Raw genomic sequence first — 26672 nt, 5'->3', positions numbered from 1 at the left:
TTACTCCAATTAGGGAAGGGGTGGTGGGGTTGGAAAGTAATAAAGGTTAAAAAAATTAATTAAAAAAAAACAAAAAAAACATCCCCGTATGCAACTGTAAATCATGTTAAATTATAAATGAAGCTGGAGAGGGCTGTTTAATTCAGCCTAAAATAACCTACTATAATACTTTTCTTTTGTCTAACTCCTTACTGGGCAAAAACAGAGTTCAAGGGATCTATTTAAACTAGAACCTCCAGTGACATATTAGAAGTGTGGTCATGAGACTGATTTAACACTCACCAAGCCAAAGTCCTTCTTCAAAGATTACTGTTTATTCTCCAGGTTTCTATGTGTTTTCACTGAGCTGCTATTGGAGTCTGTTTATCTAGTCTGCTTCCTGGTCACTGTATTGGAAAATCCCCTGTCCCAAGTGTTATGTATTGAAGTGGACATTTGTAGGCCATCCATCTATTAACAGAAAATATGCTAATATTGTTATTATATTAGATGTGCAAATTAATCTCTCTGTCCTACAAATGTCAATCACTTTCCAAAATCAACAAATAAAACTTGAGGTTATGGCTATTATTACTGATTCATCACCAGTTGTTTGTCTAAGCAGGCATGGTTTAGTCATTAACCGAATACAGCACCAGGATGTGTGTTCTTTACACACCAAAAAACACCAGTGAGCTACATAGAACAAACCTATTCTGAGGAGCTACTCGCAAGGCCATTTTGTTATCTAAAAACAACATTTTGTGGATTTTCAGCAAGACTCAACAATGGGGAGAGCGTCTATTGTGGTTCTATGGCTGATGCTGACTTTGGGAGTAGGCACAGCTCAAATAGGTAAGAACTGAAACTCATGGTTAAATTTGAAGTTAATGGTAGTCTACATAAAGAAATAGCTGCCTTATGTGACTGCATGCTGTTCCAACTCACTGTTGATAATAGTGGGAAGCATAATATATATACACACACATACATACACTACCAGTCAAAAGTTTGGACACACCTACTCATTCAAGGGTTTTTCTTTATTTTTTACAATTTTTTATGTTGTAGAATAATAGTGAAAACATCAAAACTATGAAATAACACATATGGAATCATGTAGTAACCAAAAAAGTGTTAAACAAATCAAAGTATATTTTATATTTGAGATTCTTCAAATAGCCACCATTTGCCTTTGATGACAGCTTTGCACAATCTTGGCATTCTCTCAACCAGCTTCATGAGGTAGTCACCTGGAATGCATTTCAATTAAAAGGTGTGCCTTCTTAAAAGTTAATTTGTGGAATTTCTTTCCTTCTTAATGCGTTTGAGCCAATCAGTTGTGTTGTGACAAGGTGGGGGGGTATACAGAAGATAGCCCTATTTGGTAAAAGACCAAGTCCATATTATGGCAAGAACAGCTCAAATAAGCAAAGAGAAACGACAGTCCATCATTACTTTAAGACATGAAGGTCAGTCAACACGGAACATTTCAAGAACTTTGAACGTTTCTTCAAGTGCAGTTGCAAAAACCATTAAGCGCTATGATGAAACTGGCTCTCATGAGGTCCGCCACAGGAATGGAAGACCCAGAGTTACCTCTGCTGCAGAGGATAAGTTCATTAGAGTTACTAGCCTCAGAAATTGCAGCCCAAATAAATACTTCACGGAGTTCAAGTAACAGACACATCTCAACATCAACTGTTCAGAGGAGACTGCTTGAATCAGGCCTTAATGGTCGAATTGCTGCAAAGAAACCACTACCAAAGGACACCAATAAGAAGAAGAGACTTGCTTGGGCCAAGAAACACAAGCAATGGACATTAGACTGGTGGAAATCTATCCTTTGGTCTGGTGAGTCCAAATTTGAGATTTTTGGTTCCAACCGCTGTGTCTTTGTGAGACACAGAGTAGGTGAACGGATGATCTCCACATGTGTGGTTCCAACCGTGAAGCATGGAGGAGGAGGTGTGATGGTGTGGGGGTGCTTTGCTGGTGACACTGTCGGTGATTTATTTAGAATTCAAGGCACACTTAACCAGCATGGCTACCACAGCATTCTGCAGCGAAACGCCATCCCATCTGCTTTGCGCTTAGTGGGACTATTATTTGTTTTTCAACAGGACAATGACCCAACACACCTCCAGGCTGAAGGATAAATTAATAGTGTCACTCAATAGTTTATCTTGACTGCCATGTTAATAATCCCATCAACTGGGACGATATCTCAAGAGAATGAAAATCACATCACAGAACATTAGAATGACAAGTGACAGACATACTGCATTGTCTAAATTGATCAAAAACACTTAAAGGTGCAACCTGTAACTTACATGCCCAGTCGTAAGTGTTACCTCTGCACTTGTTTGTAATCTGAGCGGGTGGGCCTTGGTGTATGTAACTGTATGTTTTTATTTGTTAAAACATTTGATTCTTGGCTGAATGTGTTTGTAGTACTTCGAGTTGACACTAGGAAAACTATAGGTACATATTGCACTTTTAAAGATGCTCTATGCAGCAATTGCACCTGAAACATGTGGAATAAAAATGATTGCTTAATTGGGCACCTTTAAAGCCGCAAAATGTAACTTTTTGGGCGACCCGACCAAATTCAGATAGAAATGCTAGTTATAGATCTGTTCTATGTGCTCTATTTCTATGCTTACCGGTCTTAAGTTTAGTTTTTGTCTTTTACTTTCGGTTTTGTACACCAGTCTCAAACAGCTGAAAATATATTTTTAGTTATTGAAGATATATTTCACAGCGGTTAAGATGGTACAATTATTCTCTTGTTTTGTCACATTAACTGAAATTAGGCGAACTATTCGAATTTTAGCAAGCAGGAAATGGGGAGAGATTTCTGCGTATTGCACCTTTAAGTATACATACCGGTATCCAATGATGACTTTCCCCCTTATGTCCTGATAAGATAAGGTGGAGCGGGCACTGCCACAGTGGCTGACGGGCATCATAGCTGTGACCGGGTTTCTCTTCCTCATCTTCGTGGCGTTTCTGGTCAACAAGGCCTGGTGTCAAGACTCGAGGTGAGCCAAGACACCACAACACTTGACCATCTCCACAGTCCACACAGCTACTGTAGTAGGACAGTCAACGTCTGAAAACGTTTCTTGGCGTCAAATCCTTGCTTCTGCTGTCCTTCTTTGCGCAATTCATCATCCCACTCTCAAAGCACATTGGAGGAGAGGATCCAAGGTTACTGTCTCGGACCTGCTCTGCCAATGACCTACCTTTGAGAACGAGGTGAGGAATCGAGGAAGCGAGGATTTGACAGCTAAGGTTTTCAGACATGGCCATGCACATCATGGTCCTAAAGTAAATCATTTAAGATGTAATGAGTGTTGGGACACAAGTATTGGGTCTTTAGAGTCTCTAGCCCAATCTCGTTTTTCCACCTGCACCCAACGACATGAGATTGACAAGACATTATAATTGCTTCTGAATCTGAACGTAAGGGAGCATTCTTACTGTATGTTTACCATCTGTTCTCGATTGCATGAAGGCCAGAGACCAAAGAATGTGAGTGTGGGAAGACCCCTGGCTATGTCAAGACCAATGGAGACCACTATGATACCAGTCTGGACATGTTCAGGTAAGATGCCACTTATTCCACTTCATCTCTCTTGTTTTGTGGTCTACATTTCTAACAGTACTGGTGACCTACAGATAAATAATGTTGGTGAGTGTGCAATTACAGTAGGGCTTGTGTTCTAATACGTGTGTGTGTGTGTGTGTGTGTGGGTCCCACAGGAGCAGCGATCACGAGAGTGCATATGAGAACATGGACGTTGAAGGCATTGAGGACAAAGTCACTACCATGTGACCGATGAGGACCAATACAAGCCACCAATCTGTGGTTTGTCGTGGACACACACAAACACGTAGTTTCAGAGACATGCGAAGGCAATTTACCAAGAGCACTCCAAGCAAGTATCAAAAAGTTTAAAGATCAGTAGATATCCATTAAAGTGAATCTTAGATATTGATGTCCAAAAACTATTTCTGATTTGTTTTAAAAGCTACAGCACATACAGTATGGGCCTAAAGTGTAATTGAACACTTAAAACCCTTTCCTGCAGTCAAATGACCAAATTGCCCTCTAGTGGCCTCATGGGTGGAATGTTATTAATATCTTTTAAAAAACAGCAGAAAATCTGGTGTTTCTATGTCAAACCGTTTTGTTATACAGTATTTCAGTCTTCTGTGATGTATATACAGTGTAATATTGGGATGTAAACTCAAAATTGAATACATTTCAACTCTATATCTGACATGGTACAGGTGTCGTCTTTTTTTAAAAGCCGATAACCATGTGTGTGAGGTGTATACTTTGGTTTCAAAGTAGATTTGTTTAAAACTACCAAGAAACACTGTGATTTAGCCCACTGCAATCCTCATAACAATGGAAGCAACTGAGATATTCCTTATCAGTGTATCAATGATACATGGTAGAATGACAATTCATTTTAAGAACAGCCACACTTGAAGATTAGAGGGAGGACATGGTGGAAATGGTTGCGGTCCCCTTGTATTTAATAAAACATACATCATCATCAAACAATTCATCAGAAGTCATAAAGAGCATCAATGTAGGAACACAGTCAGTAGGCTACACACATTTAAAGGTAAGACTTGCATCTGTGATCGTAGACAATATATTTTTCATACAATTTTTTCTATAGATATATATACTGTATATCCACGTTATTACAGCATAGCTTGTCACGCATCGTTTGTTTGGATTATAAAAAAACAACAACATTTTAGTCATTTAGCAGACGCTCTTATCCAGAGCGACTTACAGTTAGTGAATGCATACATTTTCATACTGGCCCCCCGTGGGAAACGAACCCACAACCCTGACGTTGCAAGCGCCATGCTCTACCAACTGAGCTACAGGTGAATAAAGATGTTTTCTGTGGCGCTAAGGTCGAGCAAGTCAGTTCATCAGTGGCATCATAAGAAGGAATTATTGGGAGTTACAGGATCATCATCATCATCAGTACAACTTCTGATGAACAAACACACACGCATGTGTACACACACACACACAGCCTATTGCTGATTGACATGCATAGGACAAGCAAAAATTCTACAGTAGATGGAGAGATCACAGGATGACAGCAGCGCGCGAGAGAGAGAGAGAGAGAGCAGTGAGTGGCCAGATATGTATGCGTTTAAAGGGATTGAGCATTAAGACTTGACAGCGCTAGGCTCTCACAGAACTAAGACTGACATATGATAAACACCCACTGTCTATTCTAGCACATCAGAGACTTATGGCAAAGCAGTAGTTCCCTTAAGAGGCTCCACACGGGACTAGTAGAACACTTCCTCTAAATCCTGGGGATGGCAGGTAGCCTAGCGGTTAGAGTGTTGGACCAGTAACCGAAACGTCGCTGGTTTGAATACCCAAACCGAAAAGGTGAAAAATCTGTCAATGTGCAAGGCATTTAACCCTAATTTGATCCAGGGGTGCCATACTACTATGGCTGACCCTGTAAAGACTACCAAGGTGTATGTGACAATAAAACATATATTCTTACAAGCATTTCGCTACACCCGCAATAACATCTGCTAAATATTTGTATTTGACCAATACATTTGTTTTGATTTGACTTCTGAGTATTTAGGGCACACATTTAAGACACAACCTACTAGATATTGCCACCAGATTGCACTTCAACTTTAACTGAGACGGGCACGGTTTGAGAGTTAATATGCAGGGTAATATACAGTGTTGACCAGGGTCGTATTCATTAGGGCACAGCGTAGCAAAATGGTTTGCGACGAAAAACAAAAACAAGTATTTTTTCATTAAGTTCAGGTAGTCCCTCCTTGTTTCAGACCATTTTCCCAGTTTGGTGCCTAATGAACACATCCCAGAGGGGGCCTCAAAGTGTCTTGGAGGAACGCGTTGTCACTTCCTGTGAGCGTGGAGGGGTTTACAGGAGACAGACGAAGGGCTCCAAGAGAAACAGTATATCCTGTCATTGTTGGACGTGGCAAGCTGCTCGCCGCTGGACAGGACAGTGTGAAGCTACAGACAGACATGGGTCGTATTCATTAATGCACACCGTAGCAAAATGTTTTTCTTCGTAAAATGAAAACGAGTGTCTCCTATTGGACAAGTTCAGGTTGTCCTTTCCTGTTTCAGTCAATTTTCTTCCATTTGGTGCCCAATGAATACAACCCTGCTACATGATGATAAATGCGTCTCATAACAAGAAAATAATGGATCATTGTTGATTCTCATAGTTCCCAAAAATGATGTAAAAATAATAATTGTTTTACTGTGACAGGCTAAAGAATAAGCTTACAGTAACATACATGTAGTACCATCCATATGACATGAAGGCAGGTAAAACTAAAAGTATTAGCACCTTGTTGAAACGTGTCCAGTCCACTAACACATTAAAATTATAGTTGGTGGAGGATTGGATAGGAAGTGAATGATCCCACTCAAAGCAGAAATAGCATAATATCATAATAGCATATCACAATATCATAGCATCATTTCATAATAGCATATCACAATAGCATAATATCCCATCCCCCTTCAACCAGTAAGACATAGCCTGGTTCCAGACCTGTTTGTGCTGTCTGGTTTGGCGTGACAATGTAGCACAAAAATCTGGGACCAGGCTAGTTAAGACATGGATGTATTTTGACACCATTTCATAGGACCTATAGGCTTACAGGGCTATTCCATGGCCAGCAACAAAGGAGGTAAAGATTTGGCTAACTATTTGGCTACCCTCCATACTCACCCCCACTAGTGTAAAGCAAACCCCAGCAACAGACTCACAATGCCTGATGGAAGTCCTGAGATTCGCCTACATTACATTGTACTGCTAATGGCAACTGATCTGACAAACACACGCATACAGTACACATTTTTCCTAGTCTCGAATTCGAAGCGGGTTCAGATTATTTGTCAACACTTCGTGTACTAATAACCTGTCTCACATCTTAAAAAAAAAAAAAAGCTTCCTCGTGACGCCTACAAAATCTTACAGCAACTTCTTGCAGGACTACACAAGGTACTGTATAGCGACATACCAGCCGGTAGTTGGGTGGCCTTTATAACTGCCTTTTAATGTCTACAGAGGGTGTTATGTCATTCTTACGAGCATGCTATGAAGTGTATTAGAAGTGCATGGCTGTTTACCAGTTATTTTGGCCATGTCTAGCCTCATCACTGTTGAACGGAGTAGTGTTGTGTAAAAGCCAGACACTAGGAGTTTAAATTGTGTGTTTGCACCAAGTATGACATGATATGAGACAGATGGACAAGTGTCTGTGATGAATGAGAACGTGTCAACCTGACAGTGACTAGCTAGCATATATTGTGTGCGTGTGTGTAGTATCTGTTCCAGTTTAGTGCATCATAGCCCTGTTCCCTGCCGAGACCATTCCTCCTCGCAGTTTGCACATTAGCAGTAACTGCAGCTAACATCGCTAACGGCTAACCAGTGTCTCCCGATAAGGGAGATGCTAAGCTAACGCTAGGCTAACGGTGAAGAGACCTCCTAAACCAACTGAACCACTCATATTGCTCTATCAGTGTTCTATGAAGAAAGCACATGTGTGATCACACAAATTTGAAATGACATAAAGAGATCGGATATTCACATTGTTCACATATAAAGCTTGCCCCTTTGCTTCCTTGCTTCATAATATCCAAACGTTCACCATTTTGAGTCGTGTATCCAGTCAGTGCAGCGATTGAACCGCCCTCACAGTGAAGCTCCTAAGATGGCACACAGGAAATGAGGTGCCCCTACTCTTATTTCCAATGGTTCACTTGAGGACACAGCTGAACGTGGCACACGTGTTCTCTCTCTCCCTGGAACAGCCACCTGTGTTACCTATTGGCTGAATCCTTCCAGAACCAATGCCCCCTTCACGTTAATGGGCTGTTTAAAGGCCTGAAGACGGGCATCAGTTGTTGGTCAACTCCACAGAACATGTTGGAAAGTTCAAACCAGTTCAAGGGGTACAGTGTGTGTGTGAGCTAGGACAGCACTTCCAGGGTGACGGCCCCTCTCTGTCTCTTCAATATGGCCACAGCCAGCTCGTGTGTGGTCCCTTCCAGACTCTCTCCGTTCACAGACAAGATCTGGTCGCCCCTCTTCAGACGCCCGTCCACTGCTGCTGCCCCCTGCAGCGACAACAGGGGAACACACACAGACACACACACGCAAAGTGGTGGAAATAAGAAAATTGGCCTTGTTACAGTATTTTTAAATGCAACCTTATGATCCTTCCTCCCTTTTAAGTAATCACTGATCTGTTTGTGTGTGTGTGTGTGTGTGGGGGAGGGAATCTGCTGCCATCTAATGTCCCAGAGGGGAAATCAGTACAAGTCACATTACCCTGCGTGTGTGATGGTGCAGAGCTACAGATGGTTACCTTGCTGAAGACAGTCTTGATGTAGATGGGCAGGTCTCCATGAGGGCTTCCGAAGCCTCCTACGATGCTGAAGCCCAGGCCGTCAGAACCCTTCTCCAGGCAGATACTCTTTGGCTTGGGGGCTCTGCAGAGAGCATCAAATTGTAAAACAAGCACTGTATAGCTTCAAAACTGGGAAAAAACTATTATTTTGATCTCATGCATCCATTGCTCGGTCTATGAATTTGGGAGCGGTTACATTTCTCCAGCCCTAGCCCTCAGCTGTTTATCAAACAAGTGGCTGGGTGACTGCTTTTTGTTCCTTTAACCTTTAGGGGAGAAGGCACAAAACTGACCTCAGATCAGTGTCTAAGAGAAAATGAGTCCGACTTACTCTGGCTCCCCTGGCTGTGTCTCGGGGCTGCTGCTAGTCGACATACTCTCCACCTGACTGGCTATAGCACTGATGTTGGTGTCAGCGATCACCTTTAAAACACACACACACACACACACACAGATTAGTATGCACAAATGACAGGAGACAAAACAATGCACGTGTCAAGTTTTTCAATTATTATTAACAAGGCATGATCTGTGCATGTGTGTGTCTGTGTGTGTGTGTGTTGTAGACAAGGATGACTGTCAGTGTATATCATATCAACGTACATGCGATTTGTGTTTAAAATCACCCCCCTATTTGAAACCTTTAACATCCTTCATGGCTGAATAGAATTACTGAAGAATGGATTTTACTACAGACAGGTCCTGGATCACAGCCACACAAAGGCCTAATGTAGCAATCATTTATCACTCCTCTCTCTCTTTTACACCCCCCCCCCCCCTTTAGTTTTCTTTTTAAAATGAAATATTCAGTCAGCCACCTATTGAGGGTGGCGACGGTCTGTCAGCATCTGTTCATTTCCATATTTAATCAACCGAGAGGCAATTAAAAATATGAAAACAACAACAAAGGTTAATTAATGGACGATTAACGGACGACTGGTGGGCTGCGGAGGGAACGTTAGTGGAACGCTTCCAAGCCATCGCCTGCACTTATCTTACAGACACACCTTCTTTATGGAGAGAGAGGTGGAGGGAGAGATAGGAGGAGGGAGAGAAAGAGGGGGAGGGTAGGGGTAGAGAGAGAGAGAGAGAGAGAGAGAGAGCGAGAGAGAGAGAGAGAGAGAGAGAGTGAGTGGGAGAGAGAGAAAGAGAGTGGAGAGAGAGAGAGAGAGAGAGAGAGAGAGAGAGAGAGAGAGAGAGAGAGAGAGAGAGAGAATGTTCTCTTCCTTTGTTAGATGGAATCCCCAGCAGGGGGAAACCGCACCACTGGCCACCCCACCACCATGGCAGTACATATCCTGCTGTTCTGACGTGTTGCAGTGATGTCAGAGGGGGAAAAACTGTGTTTTCTTGTTTGCAGTAACTTCTTTGTTGTTGTAATATCGCAAACGGACGTGGCAGTTTGACCACTAAGGATTCCAGACCAAAGTTGCGAACAAGAACGTAAGAGGGGGCAGAGAGAGATCGAGTCAGACAGTAATTGCTGGGTGTCCTGGGTGGTGTGTGTGTGGTGTAATCAGCACCAGGCAGCAGGGCTAGCCCAGTCTAACAGTCCAGACTAACAGCCCAGTCTAACAGCCCAGTCTAACAGCCCAGTCTAACAGTCCAGACTAACAGCCCAGTCTAACATTCCAGTCTAACAGTCCAGACTAACAGCCCAGACTAACAGTCCAGACTAGCAGCCCAGTCTAACAGTCCAGTCTAACAGCCCAGACTAACAGCCCAGACTAACAGTCCAGTCTAACAGTCCAGACTAGCAGCCCAGTCTAACAGCCCAGTCTAACAGTCCAGTGCTGAGGCTCCTGGAGCCGGACTGATAAAGCAGCATTAGCATAAAGGCCTGATATTATCTGGCAAAACTGCCAGCCGGCTGCAACATGCTGGACACACACACACAGCAGTATCTTCTAATGCACACACATACGGTACACACAGTACACACACTGCTAAACACATACACATGCAGTTCAGTTTTTCAAGAATGTATATTTTAAAAAATGATTTTATTTACATATCTTATCAGAAAACATTTATTTGATGGATGTAAAATAATAGGCAAGTAAAAAGCATAATATGGTTACATTGGGTGATGGGTGTCATTACGTTTGATAACTGATACTTCATTTGACCATACAGAGATGTGTGTGTGTGTGTGTGTACAGTGCATTCGGAAAGTATTCAGACCCCACATTTTGGTACGTTACAGCCTTATTCTAAAAAGGTTTTAATTATTTTTTTTCCTCATCAATCTACACACAATACCCTATAATGACGGAGAAAACAGGTTCCTGAAATTTTAGCACATTTATTAAATATAAAAAACAGAAATACCTTATTTACATAAGTATTCAGACCCTTTGCTATGAGACTCGAAATTGAGCTCATGTGCATCTTGCTTCCATTTATCATCCTTGAGATGTTTCTACAACTTGATTGGAGTCCACCTGTGGTAAATTCAATTGATTGGACATGATTTGGAAAGGCACACAACTGTCTATATAAGGTCCAACAGTTGACAGTGCATGAGCAAAAACCAAGCCATGAGGTCGAAGGAACTGTCCGTAGAGCTCCGAGACAGGATTGTGTTGAGGCACAGATCTGGGGAAGGGCACCAAAACATTGAAGGTCTCCAAGAACTCAGTGGCCTCCATCATTCTTAAATGGAATACGTTCGGAACCACCAAGACTCTTCCTAGAGATGGCCGCCCGGCCAAACTGAGCAATCGGGGGAGAAGGGCCTTGGTCAGGGAGGTGACCAAGAACCCAATGGTCACTCTGACAGAGCTCTAGAGTTCCTCTGTGGAGATGGGAGAACCTTCCAGAAGGACAACCATCTCTGCAGCACTCCACCAATCAGGCCTTTATGATAGAGTGGCCAGACAGAAGCCACTCTTCAGTAAAAGGCACATGACAGCCCGCTTGGAGTTTGCCAAAAGGCACCTAAAGACTGTCAGACCATGAGAAACAAGATTCTCTGGTCTGATGAAACCAAGATTGAACTCATTGGCCTGAATGCCAAGTGTCACGTCTGGAGGAAACCTGGCACCATCCCTACGGTGAAGCATGGTGGTGGCAGCATCATGCTGTGGGGATATTTTCAGCGGCAGGGACTGGGAGTCTAGTCAGGATCAAGGGAAAGACTCAGACTGGGGCGAAGGTTCACCTTCCAACAGGACAACGACCCTAAGCACACAACCAAGACAACGCAGGAGTGGCTTCTGGACAAGTCTCTGAATGTCCTTGAGTGGCCCAGCCAGAGCCCGGACTTGAACCCGATCAAACATCTCTGGAGAGACATGAAAATAGCTGTGCAGTGACGCTCCCCATCCAACCTGACAGAGCTTGAGAGGATCTGCAGAGAAGAATGGGAGAAACTCCCAAATAGGGGTGTGCCAAGCTTGTAGCATCATACCCATGAAGACTCAATAATCGCTGCCAAAGGTGTCACGTAACAAAATGTGGAAAAAGTCAAGGGGTCTGAATACTTTCCGAATGCGCTGTATATACAGTACAAGTCAAAAGTTTGGACACACCTACTCATTCAAGGGTTTTTCTTTATTTTTACTATTTTCTACATAGTAGAATAATAGTGAAGACATCAAAACTATGAAATAACACATATGGAATCATGTAATAACCAAAAACGTGTTAAACAAATCAAAATATATTTTATATTTGAGATTCTTCAAAGTAGACACCCTTTGCCTTGATGAAAGCTTTGCACACTCTTGGCATTCTCTCAACCAGCTTCACCTGGAATGCTTTTCCAACAGTCTTGAAGGAGTTCCCACATATGCTGAGTACTTGTTGCCTGCTTTTCCTTCACTCTGCGGTCCAACTAATCTCAAACCATCTCAATTGGGTTGAGGTCGGGTGATTGTGGAGGTCAGGTCATCTGATGCAGCACTCCATCACTCTCCTTCTTGGTCAAATAGCCGCCTTACACAGCCTAGAGGTGTGTTGGGTCATTGTCCTGTTGAAAAACAAGTGCAAACCAGATGGGATGGCGTATCGCTGCAGAATGCTGTGGTAGCCATGCTGGATAACTGTGCCTTGAATTCTAAATAAATCACCAACAGTATCACCAGCAAAGCACCCCCACACCATCACACCTCCTCCTCTATGCTTCAGGGTGGGAACTACACATGCAGAGATCATCTGTTCATCTACTCTGCGTCTCAAAAAGACACAGCGGTTGGAACCAAAAATCTCAAATTTGGACTCATCAGACCAAAGGACAGATTTCCACCGGTCTAATGTCCATTGCTTGTGTTTCTTGGCTCAAGCAAGTCTCTTCTTTTTATTGATGTCTTTAGTAGTGGTTTCTTTGCAGCAATTTGACCATGAAGATCTGATTCATGCAGTCTCTTCTGAACAGTTGAGATGTGTCTGTTACTTGAACTCTGTGAAGCATTTATTTGGGCTGCAATTTCTGAGGCTGGTAACTCTAATTAACTTATACATTTACATTTTAGTCATTTAGCAGACGCTCTTATCCAGAGCGACTTACAGTTAGTGAATACATATTTTTATATTTGTATATTTTTTATTTTTTATTTTTTTTATACTGGCCCCCCGTGGGAAACGAACCCACAACCCTGGCGTTGCAAACGCCATGCTCTATCAACTGAGCTACATCCCTGCCGGCCATTCCCTCCCCTACCCTGGACGACGCTGGGCCAATTGTGCGCCGCCCATGAGTCTCCCGGTCGCGGCCGGCGGCGACAGAGCCTGGATTCGAACCAGGATCTCTAGTGGCACAGTTAGCACTGCGATGCAGTGCCTTAGACCACTGCGCCACTCAAAATCATTTTTTATCCTCTGCAGCAGAGGTAACTCTGGGTCTTCCTTTCTTGTGGCGGTCCTCATGAGAGCCAGTTTCATCATAGCGCTTGATGGTTTTTGCGACTGCACTTGAAGAAACTTTCAAAGTTCTTGTAATTTTCCGCATTGACTGACCTTCATGTCTTAAAGTAATGATGGACTTTCGTTTCTCTTTGCTTATTTTAGCTGTTCTTAGTCTTTTACAAAATAGGGATATCTTCTGTATACCACCCCTACCTTGTCACAACACAACTGATTAGCTTAAACGCATTAAGAAGGAAAGAAATTGCACAAATTAACTTTTAACAAGGCACACCTGTTAACTGAAATGCAATCCAGGTGATTACCTCATGAAGGTGGTTGAGAGAATGTGGAAAGCTGTCATGAAGGCAAAGGGTGGCTACTTTGAAGAATCACAAATATAAAATATATTTTGATTTGTTTAACACTTTTTTGGTTACTACAGCGCCTTGGAAAAGTATTCATCCCTCTTGCCGTTTTTTCTATTTTGTTGCATTACAACCTGTAATTTAAATTGATTTTAGTTTGGATTTCATGTAATGCACATACACAAAATAGTGGAAATTGGTGAAGTGAAATGAAAAAAATTACTTGTTTCAAAGAATTCTATAAAATAAATAACGGAAAAGTGGTGCGTGCATATGTATTCACCCCCTTTGCTATGAAGCCCCTAAATAAGATCTGGTGCAACCAAATACCTTCAAAAGTCAGATAATTATTTAAATAAAGTCCACCTACGAGCAATCTAAGTTTCACATGATCTGTCACATGATCTCAGTATATATACACACCTGTTCTGAAAGGCCCCAGAGTCTGCAACAACACTAAGCAAGGGGCACCGCCAAGCAAGCGGCACCCTGAAGACCAAGGAGCTCTCCAAACAGGTCAGGGACAAAGTTGTGGAGAAGTACAGATCAGGGTTGGGTTATAAAAAAATATCCGTAACTTTGAACATCCCACAGAGCAACATTAAATCCATTATTAAAAAATGTAACCACAACAAACCTGCCAAGAGAGGGCCGCCCACCAAAACTCACGGACCAGGCAAGGAGGGCATTAATCAGAGAGGCAACAAAGAGACCAAAGATAACCCTGTAGGAGCTGCAAATCTCCACAGCAGTGATTGGAGTATCTGTCCATAGGACCACTTTAAGCCGTACACTCCACAGAGCTGGGTTGAAAAAAGCCATTGATCAAATAATAAAATAAGCAAACACGTTTGGTGTTCGCCAAAAGGCATGTGGAAGACTCCCCAAACATATGGAAGAAGGTACTCTGGTCAGATGAGACTAAAATTGAGCTTTTTGGCCATCAAGGAAAACGCCGTCTGGCACAAACCCACCACTACTCATCACCCCGAGAACACCATCCTCACAGTGAAGCATGGTGGTGGCAGCATCATGCTGTGGGGATGTTTTTTCATCAGCTGGGACTGTGAAACTGGTCAGAATTGAAGGAATGATGGATGGCGCTAAATACAGGGAAATTCTTGAGGGAAACCTGTTTCAGTCTTCCAGAGATTTGAGACTGGGACGGAGGTTCACCTTTCAGCAGGACAATGACCCTATGCATACTGCTAAAGCAACACTCAAGTGGTTTAAGGGGAAACATTTAAATGTCTTGGAATGGCCTAGTCAAAGCCCAGACCTCAATCCAATTGAGAATCTGTGGTATAACTTAAAGATTGCTGTACACCAGCGGAACCCATCCAACGTTAAGGAGCAGTTTTGCCTTGAAGAATGGGCAAAAGTCCCAGTGGCTAGATGTGCCAAACTTATAGAGACATACCCCAAGAGACTTGCAGCTGTAATTGCTGCAAAAGGTGGCTCTACAAAGTATTGACTTTGGGGGGGTGAATAGTTATGCACGCTCAAGTTCTGTTTTTTTGTCTTATTTCTTTGTTGTTTCACAAAAATATATATTTTGCATTTTCAAAGTGGTAGGCATGTTGTGTAAATCAAATGATAAAAACCTCCAACAAATCCATTTTAATTCCAGGTTGTAAGGCAACAAAATAGGAAAAATGCCAAGAGGAGTGAATACTTTCGCAAGCATTTTGCAAGCCACTGTACATGATTCCATATGTGTTATTTCATTGTTTTGATGTCTTCACCATTATTCTACAATGTAGAAAATAGTACAAATAACGAAAAAACCTTGAATGAGTAGGTGACCAAACTTTTGACTGGTAGTGTATATATATTGTGTGTCTGTGTGTGTATGTGTTCCATGCGTGTGTGTGTGTACCTGGAAAATGATGCTGCCGTAGGCATTCTTCAGCATGGTGACCACATCCCCATGGGACAGGCCATCCAGAGACTGGGAGTTGATACTCACAATTCTATCACCCACCTGGAGGACACACCCCCCCCCACACACACACACACATGTGCCAGCGTGAGCCATCACAAACAGTAAGGGGATTCTAAGACACTGTGATGTGGGCTCACACACACAGACACACACACCTTGAGCCTGTGCGTCTTGGCTGCCACCCCGTTGGCCTGGATCATAGCCAGGAAGATGGGGATATCCCCCAGAGGACTGCCCTTCCCCCCAGCTATACTGATCCCCAACGCATCAGTAGGACCCTGAGAGAGATCGTCAATGCTATTATCATTATTAATAATAAAATATTATAGAAGAGGATGTTGTGATTGTTGTCATATTTTTCATGCCAATAAAGCTTCTAGAGTTGAATTGGCAGAGTATACAGTATGGTCTATAAATATAAATTAGCATATCATGAGTAGTTTAAACCAACTAAACATAACTGGAGACAGCTCAACTTACCCTTGTGATCTCCACAGTGCGCATCCCTGTTTCTGCAGCTACGACAAACCCAGAGAGGGAAAAAGATGGGGATGGGAATTACACACAGAACTAATTGGGATTTCTATTGACAGGGCAGTTTCTGAGCCTTTTCCAACATCTACACTGTCTGTGGGAAGGGTCCGGGTCTGGTCAATCCTCTCTGTGGAAAGGGTCTGGTCCTACTTTCTGTGGAAAGGGTCTGGTCCTACTTTCTGTGGAAAGGGTCTGGTCCTCCTCTCTGTGGAAAGGGTCTGGTCCTACTTTCTGTGGAAAGGGTCTGTGTCTGTGTCTGGTCCTAATTTACCTGCACTCTGTGATGACGTCATGCTCTCCGTCATTGGCTTCCTGACGTTATTGAGGAGCTGAGAGGTGGAGGGGGTGGAATTTAGCGGGGGGTGGGGCGTGACGATTGTGCTGCTGGCACTGACGTGACTCATCTGCTGGAGGGAGGAGGAACAGAGCTATGATCCAGTCAGGAGAAAACACACACACATGCACAGCATGCTGCCCGGTGGCAGTGAGTTTGGCTGGGTGGGTGAGTGAGTGACATACAGGTGACACCAGAAGGAACCTGGTAAACGTCCATCAGTCGGCCATTTTGGCTTCCATGCATGTGATGAATGGAGAGAGGAGGAGAAGGAGGGGAGACAGGAGTATTAATGACACAGCAGCCAGGGTCAGTCGCTGACTGAGCTTCTGCATGCAAGCTCCCATGCAGCGGGGGTGAGAATGGGCGCACACACGCACACACACACACACACACACACACACACCTGGCTTCCCTGGGAGGTGCGTCTGGAAGAGATCCAGGAGGCAGCCTTCAGTCGGCCCAGCTCCAAGAGCACCACCCCCCTGGCACACTGCAGAGGCACAGGTAGCGCAACAGCACGTAACTACCATGAGCAGAGCAGCTAGGGACTAACCTTACAGTGTCCACTTCCTAGTGCACTAATGTCTGATGGCATAGAACTGCAACCTGGTAGGATCTCCACTTCCATGTTTACTACTGAGGACAGGACATGCACTTCAACCTTACAGGGTCTCCATCTCATAGGCCGCATCCTAAATGGTAACCTATTCCATACACTAGTGCCATTTGGGACTCAGTCATAGTGCACTACTTTAGACACAACCCAACCCATGTAAAGAACCTTATTTGTCAAGTGCACAGGATAAGGTGCTACTATATACCTCAGTGAGGGCACTGTAAACGTAGTGTACATCACTGTAGCATGGGCACACAAAGCACCCACTTCAGAGGGACTCCACATTGTAAAGAACTGCATCCAGAAAGCCCCTCAGCTCTACCAATGCAGCTTAAAACACACCACTTCATTAGAGAGCACTGCAGCCTTTGAACATAACTGTACCAATGGTGACCCCTTGTGGAAGAAGGAAGAAGAGTTTGGTGGCTACTGACAGACTTGGTATAGAGCGCTTGCCAGCTTGTAGTCCAAAAAAACGGAAATGATTTTACCTCTGGTTCGGTCAGCCATTGCTATGGGCAAAATGAATTGGGAAAGAACAGGGTTTTGGAATAAATGCCTTAAATAAGGTCTGAGGTTAACACAGGCTTAGGAGATCTTATACATTTTGTTCTATGAGATAATATAAGTCAGTTAACATGACCTTTATGAATTATGAAGCCTTTATATGCTAAATCTGCTTTTGTTATTACATAAATGCATAAAAATTCACAAAAAGTGACGTTAGCTGATTAAGATTCTCTCATAGAACAAAGCATATAATATCTCCTAAACCTGTGTTTACCACAGACCTTATTTTCGGCGTTTATCCAAAAACCCTCCAAAAACATTAATTTTCCCATAGGCTTTGTTCAACGAACAGTGCCTACAAAAAGACTCCATTACTATTGCTCTCTATTGTTTTGGACTGTGACAGTGAGAGGGATGTTCTTTGATGTGTTACTTTCATGTGTTTCAAGTATAAGCTGTTATTTGTTTTAGTGTAGTTCTTTGTTTTTGTCTGTGAAGGCTGGAGTTATTTGTTTGTCTGTGAAAGCTGGAGTTATTTGATTGTCTGTGAAGGCTGGAGTTATTTGTTTGTCTGTGAAGGCAGTAGTTATTCGTTTGCCTGTGAAGGCTGTAGTTATTTGTTTGTCTGTGAAGTCTGTAGTTATTTGTTTGTCTGTGAAGGCTGTAGTTATTTGTTTGTCTGTGAAGGCTGTAGTTATTTGTTTGTCTGTGAAGGCTGTAGTTATTTGTTTGTCTGTGATTACGGTGATTGATTACTGTGTTTTTTTTGTAATTGCGGAGTGTTTGTCTATGATGGCAGTTTTATTCAAACTGGACTGAAGGCCATTTCATACATCAAGTCTATGTGGTTGTTTTTTGGTGTGACGGTGAGCCTTTAGGTCCGTTCCACCCCCCCACCCCTCACCTTGAGAATGGCAGCTACCGTCTCCTGCGAGGCCGGCCTCATGTCGTCTCTGTTGACAGAGATAATCTGGTCCCCCTGCATTAGCCGGCCATCCAGCTCGGCTGCGCCCCCTTTCACCACGTCCGAGATGAACACCCCCGTGCCGTTCCTACCATACAAATTAAAATATTTGATTTATTCCTATGGGTACGTATGCTCAAAATGGATCTCATCTTTGCCATCGAAAGGAGAGTGTGTAGGTAACCAAAGCACACTACTGACAACTCATTCCAGGTAAGAGTGTAGAAAATAGCTACAGCACAGATCCTCCTTACACCTCTTGCTGGTTCACATTAAACTCCCTGCTTGTGGTGAAACTTCTGTTATGAAGACACACCGAGTGTGTGTGTGTCAGTGAGTTGCTACTGTACCTCTTGCCGACAATACTGAGGCCCAGGCCACGGCCGGCCTTCTTCTGCAGTTCCACACTGAACACATCCAGGTTTTCCTGGTTGCGATACTGCGCCTCGTCCCGTAGAACCTTAAGACACACCTTGGCCGGTGTCTGCCTTAGGGCTGTGATGGCGTCCTCGTGGGCCGCGCTGCGCAGGTCCACGCCATTTACCTGGATGGTCGTACACACACACACACACACACACACACAGTCACTCACTCCTTTATCCCTCTAACACCTACTGAAAGCCAGATAAATTATAGCAGTTCTGTATAATTCCAGTAGATGGAGACATTGTCTAAATTGAGTGCACTGGGGAACATGACACGACAATGTGATGTAAGATATGAGGTTATAAGAGGTGCAGAGTTAACTGTGATCGTTTATTTTCAACTGCACAGTTAGCAGACCTGTTAGACAAGGTGAGGAGAGAGCGAGATAGACAGTTAGAGAGTTAGAGAGAGAAAGTTAGGGAGAGAGAGAGAAAGAGAGAGACAGCGCGAGAGACAACATCATCGCTGCCAGTTTTAACGTTTTTGAAAAAGCTAACATAAGTGCATGTGATAGATGGGAGTAATAATACATATTTTGTTGCAATCTTCAGTTGTCTCCTCTTTCCTATTAAGAGGCATGAAAAAGTATTATTGTGATATAATGCTTACTTAATTGAGAATGTAGAGCATTTGAAATTGGGGCGGCAGGCCCATTCTAAACAGATATGGAAAGGTCGCTGGTTCGAATCCCCGAGCCGACTAGGTGAAAAATCTGTCGATGTGCCCTTGAGCAACCCTATTTGCTCCTGTAAGTCGGTCTGGATAAAAACATCTGCTAAATGACTAAAATGTAAAATGAGAGACAGAGGGAAGGAGAGAGAGAGCTAGAGAAAAGCCTCACCTTACTGGAATTTAGCTAAAATATTCTAGGTGTGCACAGAAATTCCCCAAGCCTAGCCTGTAAGGTAGAACTCAGGAGATTCTGGACACTGTAATCCAGAATATTATCATCACAAGAGAGACTGACCCTTCAGAGCAACTGGCCCAAAAGCACCAGCTAAATTCAACAATTCAACCATCAATAACAAAATTCAAACAAATAGAAATCTCTATCTAAAATTCATACACTAATTATTGGCAAAACGATATTCTATCTAATCACAAACTTAAATATTACAAAATTCTAAACAGATATCGAATTATAACAACACCTCGTCAAAATCAAATATTTCAAACAAAGACATCAACAATGTACAGACCGATCGCCTGGCAACAGGATGCCATAAAACAAACATGAGACGCAGAGAAAAGAAAGACTTTGTAAGCATTGTGGGTCAGGTGAAGTACAGGATGAGCAGCTCTTCCTACTTCACGGCTCCACATATGCTTCAATCTGAGGTATTTATCTCATTACATTTGAAAAACGTATTGCAGGATTTCTTAAACTGCCTGTTGAGGAGATGTATTTTGTTTTTTCTAGGAGAAAACGTGGAGACAGTAGACCTTGCTGCAGAGCATGTCCTGGCCTGTCATACTATACTATAAGAGAGACAACAGTTCCCACCATTTTTTTATTTAATGTCTCAATTGTTGCTTGTTTGTTTTATTTTGTGTGTATAATTTTTTCGTGTATGATTCTTTTTTTGTGTGGATGTTTATAAATATTGTTGCTCAAATACATTGTTCATTTTTGTAATACTTCATATACAGTTGAAGTCGGAAGTTTACATACACTTAGGTTGGAGTCATTAAAACTTGTTTTTCAACCACTCAACACATTTCTTGTTAACAAACTATAGTTTTGGCAAGTCGGTTAGGACATCTACTTTGTGGATGACACAAGTAATTTTTCCAACAATTGTTTACAGACAGATTATTTCACTTATAATTCACTGTATCACAATTCCAGTGGGTCAGTTGTAAGTCGCTCTGGGTAAGACCGTCTGCTAAATGACTTAAATGTCAATGTAAATGTCAGTAGTTTACATACACCAAGTTGACTGTGCCTTTAAACAGCTTGGAAAAGTCCAGAAAATGATGTCATGGCTTTAGAAGCTTCTGATAGGCTAATTGACATCATTTGAGTCAATTGGAGGTGTACCTGTGGATGTATTTCAAGGTCTACCTTCAAACTCAGTGCCTCTTTGCTTGACATCATGGGAAAATCAAAATAAATCAGCCAAGACCTCAGGAAAAGAAATGTAGACCTCCACAAGTCTGGTTCATCCTTGGGAGCAATTTCCAAATGCCTGAAGGTACTACGTTCATCTGTACAAACAATAGAACGCAAGTATAAACACCATGGGACCACGCAGCCGCCATACCGCTCAGGAAGGAGATGCGTTCCGTCTCCTAGAGATGAAAGTACTTTGGTGCGAAAATTGCAAATCAATCCCAGAACAACAGCAAAGGACCTTGTGAAGATGCTGGAGGAAACAGGTACAAAAGTATCTATATCCACAGCAAAACGAGTCCTATATCGACATAACCTGAAAGGCCGCTCAGCAAGGAAGAAGCCACTGCTCCAAAACCGCCATAATAAAGCCAGACTACGGTTTGCAACTGCACATGGGGACAAAGATCGTACTTTTTGGAGAAATGTCCTCTGGTCTGATAAAACAAAAATAGAACTGTTTGGCCATAATGACCATTGTTATGTTTGGAGGAAAAAGGGGGTAGCTTGCAAACCGAAGAACACCATCCCAACCATGAAGCAGCATCATGTTTTGGGGGTGCTTTGCTGCAGGAGGGACTGGTGCACTTCACAAAATAGATGGCATCATGAGGAAGGAAAATTATGTGGATATATTGAAGCAACATCTCAAGACATCAGTCAGGAAGTTAAAGCTTGGTCGCAAATGGGTCTTCCAAATGGACAATGACCGCATAGAAAATGTGTGGGCAGAACTGAAAAAGCGTGTGTGAGCAAGGAGGCCTACAAACCTGACTCAGTTACACCAGCTCTGTCAGGAGGAATGGGCCAAGATTCACCTAACTTATTGTGGAAAGCTTGTGGAAGGCTACCCCAAACGTTTGACCCAAGTTAAACAATTTAAAGGCAATGCTACCAAATACTAATTGAGTGTATGTAAACTTCTGACCGACTGGGAATGTGATGAAAGAAATAAAAGCTGAAATAAATAATTCTCTCTACTATTATTCTGACATTTCACATTCTTAAAATAAAGTGGTGATCCTAACTGACCTAAGACTGGGAATGTTTACTAGGATTAAATGTCAGGAATTGTGGAAAACTGAGTTTAAATGTATTTGGCTAAGGTGTATGTAAACTTCCGACTTCAACTGTACATTGCTTTGGCAACAATGACAACCACCATTCATGCCAATAAAGCATTTATTGAATTGAATTGCATTGAGAGAGAGAGACAGATAGAGGGACAGAGAGCGATAGAGAAAGAGAGAGAGCGAGAGCGAGCGATAGGGAAAGAGAGAGCGAAACAGAGGGAGAGAGAGAGAAAGCGAGAGAGAGAGAAAGAAAGAAAGAGCGAGACTAACCTCCAGGATCTGATCTCCAGCCCAGAGTCGTCCATCGCGTGCCGCCGCCCCCTCCTCATACACCTCATGGATCACTATGGCATCCTAAAGAGAGAGAGAGAGAGAGAGAGAGAGAGAGAGAGAGAGAGAGAGAGAGAGAGAGAGAGAGAGAGAGAGACAAAGGTAGAGGTGATCAAAGCTAGGCTATATGTCTTCTAACTGGACTGAAAGCCTCTTGAAAGATCAGTGGAAACATAATGAATGTATGTTTCTATGCTGTCCTTGGGCAACATGGCTACAGATCATTCAATTAAATGGCAGTAGCTGCTGCTGTGTGTTCTAAGGAAACTGAGAGAGAGAGAGAGAGAGAGAGAGAGAGAGAGAGAGCTAGGCTACTCTGCAGTGCGGCTGTGGCTCTCACCTCTGGCTGAGATGGAGACAAGTTGACGTAACCTGTCATGGTCAACATGGTCGGCCCTGAGCAGGGCTAGCAGTCTTACCAGCTGGGTGTCTTTGCCTCCTACGATGCTGAGGCCCAGGCCAGAGCGACCCTTGGCGATCTCTATGACTATCTCCTGGCCTGGAACGATAGGGCACGTGGCTGGGTCTACAGCATAGGTAGAGGGAGGAGAGATAAAGAGAGTTTCTGTTATTAAACCTCAAGGCAAGAGAGTTTATATTGTTGGTTGTCTCCTTTATAATTAATATTATGGAATATACTGTATAACACACATAAACAGGTGTCGATTCACAACTTTCTGCACAAAGAATTTAATAGATAAATTAATAGACAGCTGATATTGAGTAAAACAGTTCTTCCCCAGTGAGCACAAGACGTTGAAAATACGTATTTTCAACATCTTGTGCTCACTGGGTCCCTAGCCCTGTAAATGGCCTGCTAGTTGTGAGTGTGGGTCCATACCTTTGCTGCAGTACTCAAAGTCTGGGCTGGTGCAGGAGGAAGGCAGGGAGGAGGCAGGGGGGGACACCAGCCCCCCTTCCACAGAGCTCACCACAGGCAGCTTAATGGAGAGCCGACAGGTTTTGGACAGGCTTGCAGTCTGCGCACACACACACACACACACATTTTAAATACTTTATTTGAATCCACCAATCAAAGTGACAAAAAAAGGATCCAAACATTTCAAAGGTCCCTGTATGCATGGCACTCAAGGGTACAGAAAGCACCTCCTTCTCCTTCTTCTGCCCACGACAGCTGAAACAGAGCAGTACCTAGCCAATTGCTTTGCCCTAGTTCCTGTCAGGCCTGCAATCTGGAGGCCACGCACTGCAAGCCTGTGTACGTGGCCGAGACCTCCAAATATCAGTGCCACCAGCTTGCACCTACACCCAAGGCTGTCCAAGCATGCCATGAGGGGCTGGTATTTAAGCAGCTTCTCGGCAAAGGCCTGCTCCATGTAGCCGTCAAATGAGCAGCCCACTTCCAAAATGAGCCCCTCCCCCTGGCCTCCCCCCACAATAACAATATCTGGCGTATTTGGCACACAGGAAAACACATCATCATCAACATCAAACCAGCTTCCCCTTACACAAGAATGTTTCTGCATGTGTGCTGTTGGTGAGACCTGTTGTCTCACCTCGCTGGCTATCAGGTCAACAAGGCGGTCATGTCTAGCAATGTACAAAACAGCAGCCATTCACAACATGGGCAATGGACTCCATTACATTTGACTCATGTAGAATACAAAATGGGTCATGGTTTGCAGGGTACCAGAGTGCTAGATTATATTTTGTTGGTAGAACTTGCAGCCTCCCCTTAACAGTAAAGGTGAGAATGTCTTCGCCAATGGCAGCATTCTGGTATATGGAATGGGAGACAGAGTGGACAGCACAGTCCAGAGCAGAGAGTTTCCCCTGCAGCCTCAGGCCAGTCCAGTGTTGCAGTAGCTGCATCCGTCTGATACCAAGGAGTGTTGTCATGGATGTAGGATGAGATGTTCCACCATGGGTGACAGAAGCCTCCACAACAACACCGCAATCTGCCACAACTGCAATTTTTACATTTTACTCATTTAGCAGACGCTCTTATCCAGAGCGACTTACAGTTAGTGAGTGCATACATTTTCATACTGGCCCCCCATGGGAAACGAACCCACAACCCTGGCGTTGCAAGCGCCATGCTCTACCAACTGAGCTACAGGGGACTACACAGAGGCAGTCACTGGCTCAGTTTGCACCGTGTCCACCTGAGCTCCACTCCAGTCCGGTTGCACAGGTCATTGAGGTCCGGCCAGTCTGACCAGACTCCAAAGCCCGCAGCAAGTGTGTCCAATTTTCCATTGGCCTTCCTCCTGAAGCCCAGGAAGTTGTCCTCAGTGTCCCTGGCCAGTGGAACCTTCCTCCCCTGTAGGTCCAGAAGGAGGGAGACTCTGGCTAACTCCCTAACTGTCACATCGTCACTGTTGAGCATGTTCAACAGGTGAATCAGTCTGGTAGCAGTGCAAACCACTCAATATTCGGGACTTCTAAACGCCCCTCTCTTTGGCTCAGGAAGACAACATCACGTGTGGTGTGTGTGTTTAAGCATAGCCACTTTCTCACCACTTGAACAGTTTTGTTATTCATTTCCCTCAGAACCTTCTGTGGGATTTGCACATTTGCAAGCAGATGTTGAATCTTTGCTAGGGCCACCTCTCTCACAGCTTCTAGCTTCATGACCACAGGCAGAGGGGAAATGTCAATCATATCAAGCCTGGTTGAATACTCATGGACGAGCTCCTCAACTTGTTCCCCCCACTCGCCAGCAACATTAAACTTCTGTCCAAGATAACTATATGTTTCGTGACGAGAGTAAACTCTGATTGGTTTATTCGTTAGTGTAAATGTTGGGGGCTTATCAGTTCTAGACTTGTACCAGCGCTTACCTCCGCTGCGTCTTTCATAGAACACTGCATATTTAGTGTCTTTCACTTCCTGCCCAGACCATTTCAAAAAGTCATCTGTGCGAGAAAGCATGTCTTTGATAACATGCTCCTCTCTGGAGGAGATCTGAAAGTCATCAGCATACCCCTGTCCTGGGTTCGGTGTCCGCACATGGGCTGGGGCACACTGGCATTGCCATTTCAGACACTGGTTGATGGATGACGTTAACGGCACTCAATGGGTAGCTGGTTTTTATGCCAACCCTGAGTGGGATTGGCTCAGTCAGCTGCTTCACGCACACACACACACACACACGCACACACGCACACACGCACACACGCACACACGCACACACACGGCAAAACACAACAGAAACATAAATATCATTCAATATTTTACCAGATCTTTAAAATAGCTGCGATTAACTGAATAATGCATTTTACTGTTAAATATTAAACACAAGTTGTCTGATACTGTGAGGTCGCTCTGATTCATTCTACCTTCCATTGCACTACATGGAGTGTTAGGGATAGAGGTAACCCAAATCCACTGTCATGCTCACCTGCTCCAGAGGGGTCTTGGCAGCTGGCACAGTCACACTCTCCGAAGACTCAGCCGCCTCCTTCTCTGAGGCCTTGAGCTTCTGCAGAGAGCACAAACAAGAGTTACAAGCATGAACACACACACAACACACACACACACACACACACACACTAGGTCAGAAGAATACAGGTCACAGGTTTGAATTCATCACCCTGGAAAACTTCAAAAGGAAAGTGCATTTGTTTTGGTTTGTGCAATGACTGCCTGGTGTTCATGTTAGGGGTGTAAAGGTGACTGCCTGGTGTTCATGTTAGGGGTGTAAAGGTGACTGCCTGGTGTTCATGTTAGGGGTGTAAAAGTGACTGCCTGGTGTTCATGTTAGGGGTGTAAAGGTGACTGCCTGGTGTTCATGTTAGGGGTGTAAAGGTGACTGCCTGGTGTTCATGTTAGGGGTGTAAAGGTGACTGCCTGGTGTTCATGTTAGGGGTGTAAAGGTGACTGCCTGGTGTTCATGTTAGGGGTGTAAAGGTGACTGCCTGGTGTTCATGTTAGGGGTGTAAAGGTGACTGCCTGGTGTTCATGTTAGGGGTTTGCAATGACTGCCTGGTGTTCATGTTAGGGGTGTAAAGGTGACTGCCTGGTGTTCATGTTAGGGGTGTAAAGGTGACTGCCTGGTGTTCATGTTAGGGGTTTGCAATGACTGCCTGGTGTTCATGTTAGGGGTTTGCAATGACTGCCTGGTGTTCATGCTTGACTTTTAAGTTGCTCAACTAATTTAGACCTGAGAAATCAAGTCAGTAAACAACTCAGTG

At 43.6% G+C, this 26672-nt stretch overlaps 2 protein-coding genes across 9 annotated transcripts in view; one reads left to right on the top strand and one right to left on the bottom strand.

The window, feature by feature from the left end:
• The first annotated feature begins 653 nt into the window (after positions 1–653).
• pdzk1ip1 (PDZK1 interacting protein 1) lies at positions 654–4268 on the top strand. The gene is made up of 4 exons (XM_084172219.1): positions 654–834; positions 2909–3023; positions 3500–3589; positions 3748–4268. Exons 1-4 carry the CDS (start codon positions 768–770, stop codon positions 3818–3820), a joined length of 345 nt encoding a protein of 114 aa, XP_084028345.1. The 5' UTR covers positions 654–767; the 3' UTR covers positions 3821–4268.
• A 211-nt stretch (positions 4269–4479) lies between these two features.
• patj (PATJ crumbs cell polarity complex component) overlaps positions 4480–26672 on the bottom strand; it is a 234171-nt gene continuing 211978 nt past the window's right edge. For 5 of the 8 annotated variants that reach the window (XM_084172209.1, XM_084172215.1, XM_084172212.1 and 2 more), the window contains 14 exons: positions 25880–25960; positions 25463–25606; positions 23357–23495; positions 22935–23041; positions 22456–22539; positions 18924–19117; positions 18514–18661; positions 16418–16553; positions 16093–16130; positions 15768–15890; positions 15547–15651; positions 8786–8877; positions 8413–8536; positions 4480–8161 (listed from right to left, as the gene is read on the bottom strand). In XM_084172209.1, the coding sequence (XP_084028335.1) occupies positions 8015–8161; positions 8413–8536; positions 8786–8877; positions 15547–15651; positions 15768–15890; positions 16093–16130; positions 16418–16553; positions 18514–18661; positions 18924–19117; positions 22456–22539; positions 22935–23041; positions 23357–23495; positions 25463–25606; positions 25880–25960 (1662 nt within the window). In that variant the 3' untranslated portion in view covers positions 4480–8014. The remainder of the gene's footprint in view (positions 8162–8412; positions 8537–8785; positions 8878–15546; positions 15652–15767; positions 15891–16092; positions 16131–16417; positions 16554–18513; positions 18662–18923; positions 19118–22455; positions 22540–22934; positions 23042–23356; positions 23496–25462; positions 25607–25879; positions 25961–26672) is intronic. The other 3 variants (XM_084172210.1, XM_084172211.1, XM_084172214.1) reach the window with 3 other exon arrangements.

Source organism: Coregonus lavaretus, assembly GCF_964263955.1.
Source record: "Coregonus lavaretus genome assembly, chromosome: 11".
In the NCBI taxonomy this organism is placed as follows: Eukaryota; Metazoa; Chordata; class Actinopteri; order Salmoniformes; family Salmonidae; genus Coregonus; species Coregonus lavaretus.
This window is presented reverse-complemented; position numbering and strand designations above follow the sequence as displayed.

Bases quoted from the DNA above. Each gene is read 5' to 3' on its own strand.
- pdzk1ip1 (XM_084172219.1), top strand. From the start codon at position 768: ATGGGGAGAGCGTCTATTGTGGTTCTATGGCTGATGCTGACTTTGGGA. The intron at 835-2,908 runs GTAAGAACTGAA...TGTCCTGATAAG, and splicing joins AGTAGGCACAGCTCAAATAG to ATAAGGTGGAGCGGGCACTG. The intron at 3,024-3,499 runs GTGAGCCAAGAC...GATTGCATGAAG, and splicing joins GCCTGGTGTCAAGACTCGAG to GCCAGAGACCAAAGAATGTG.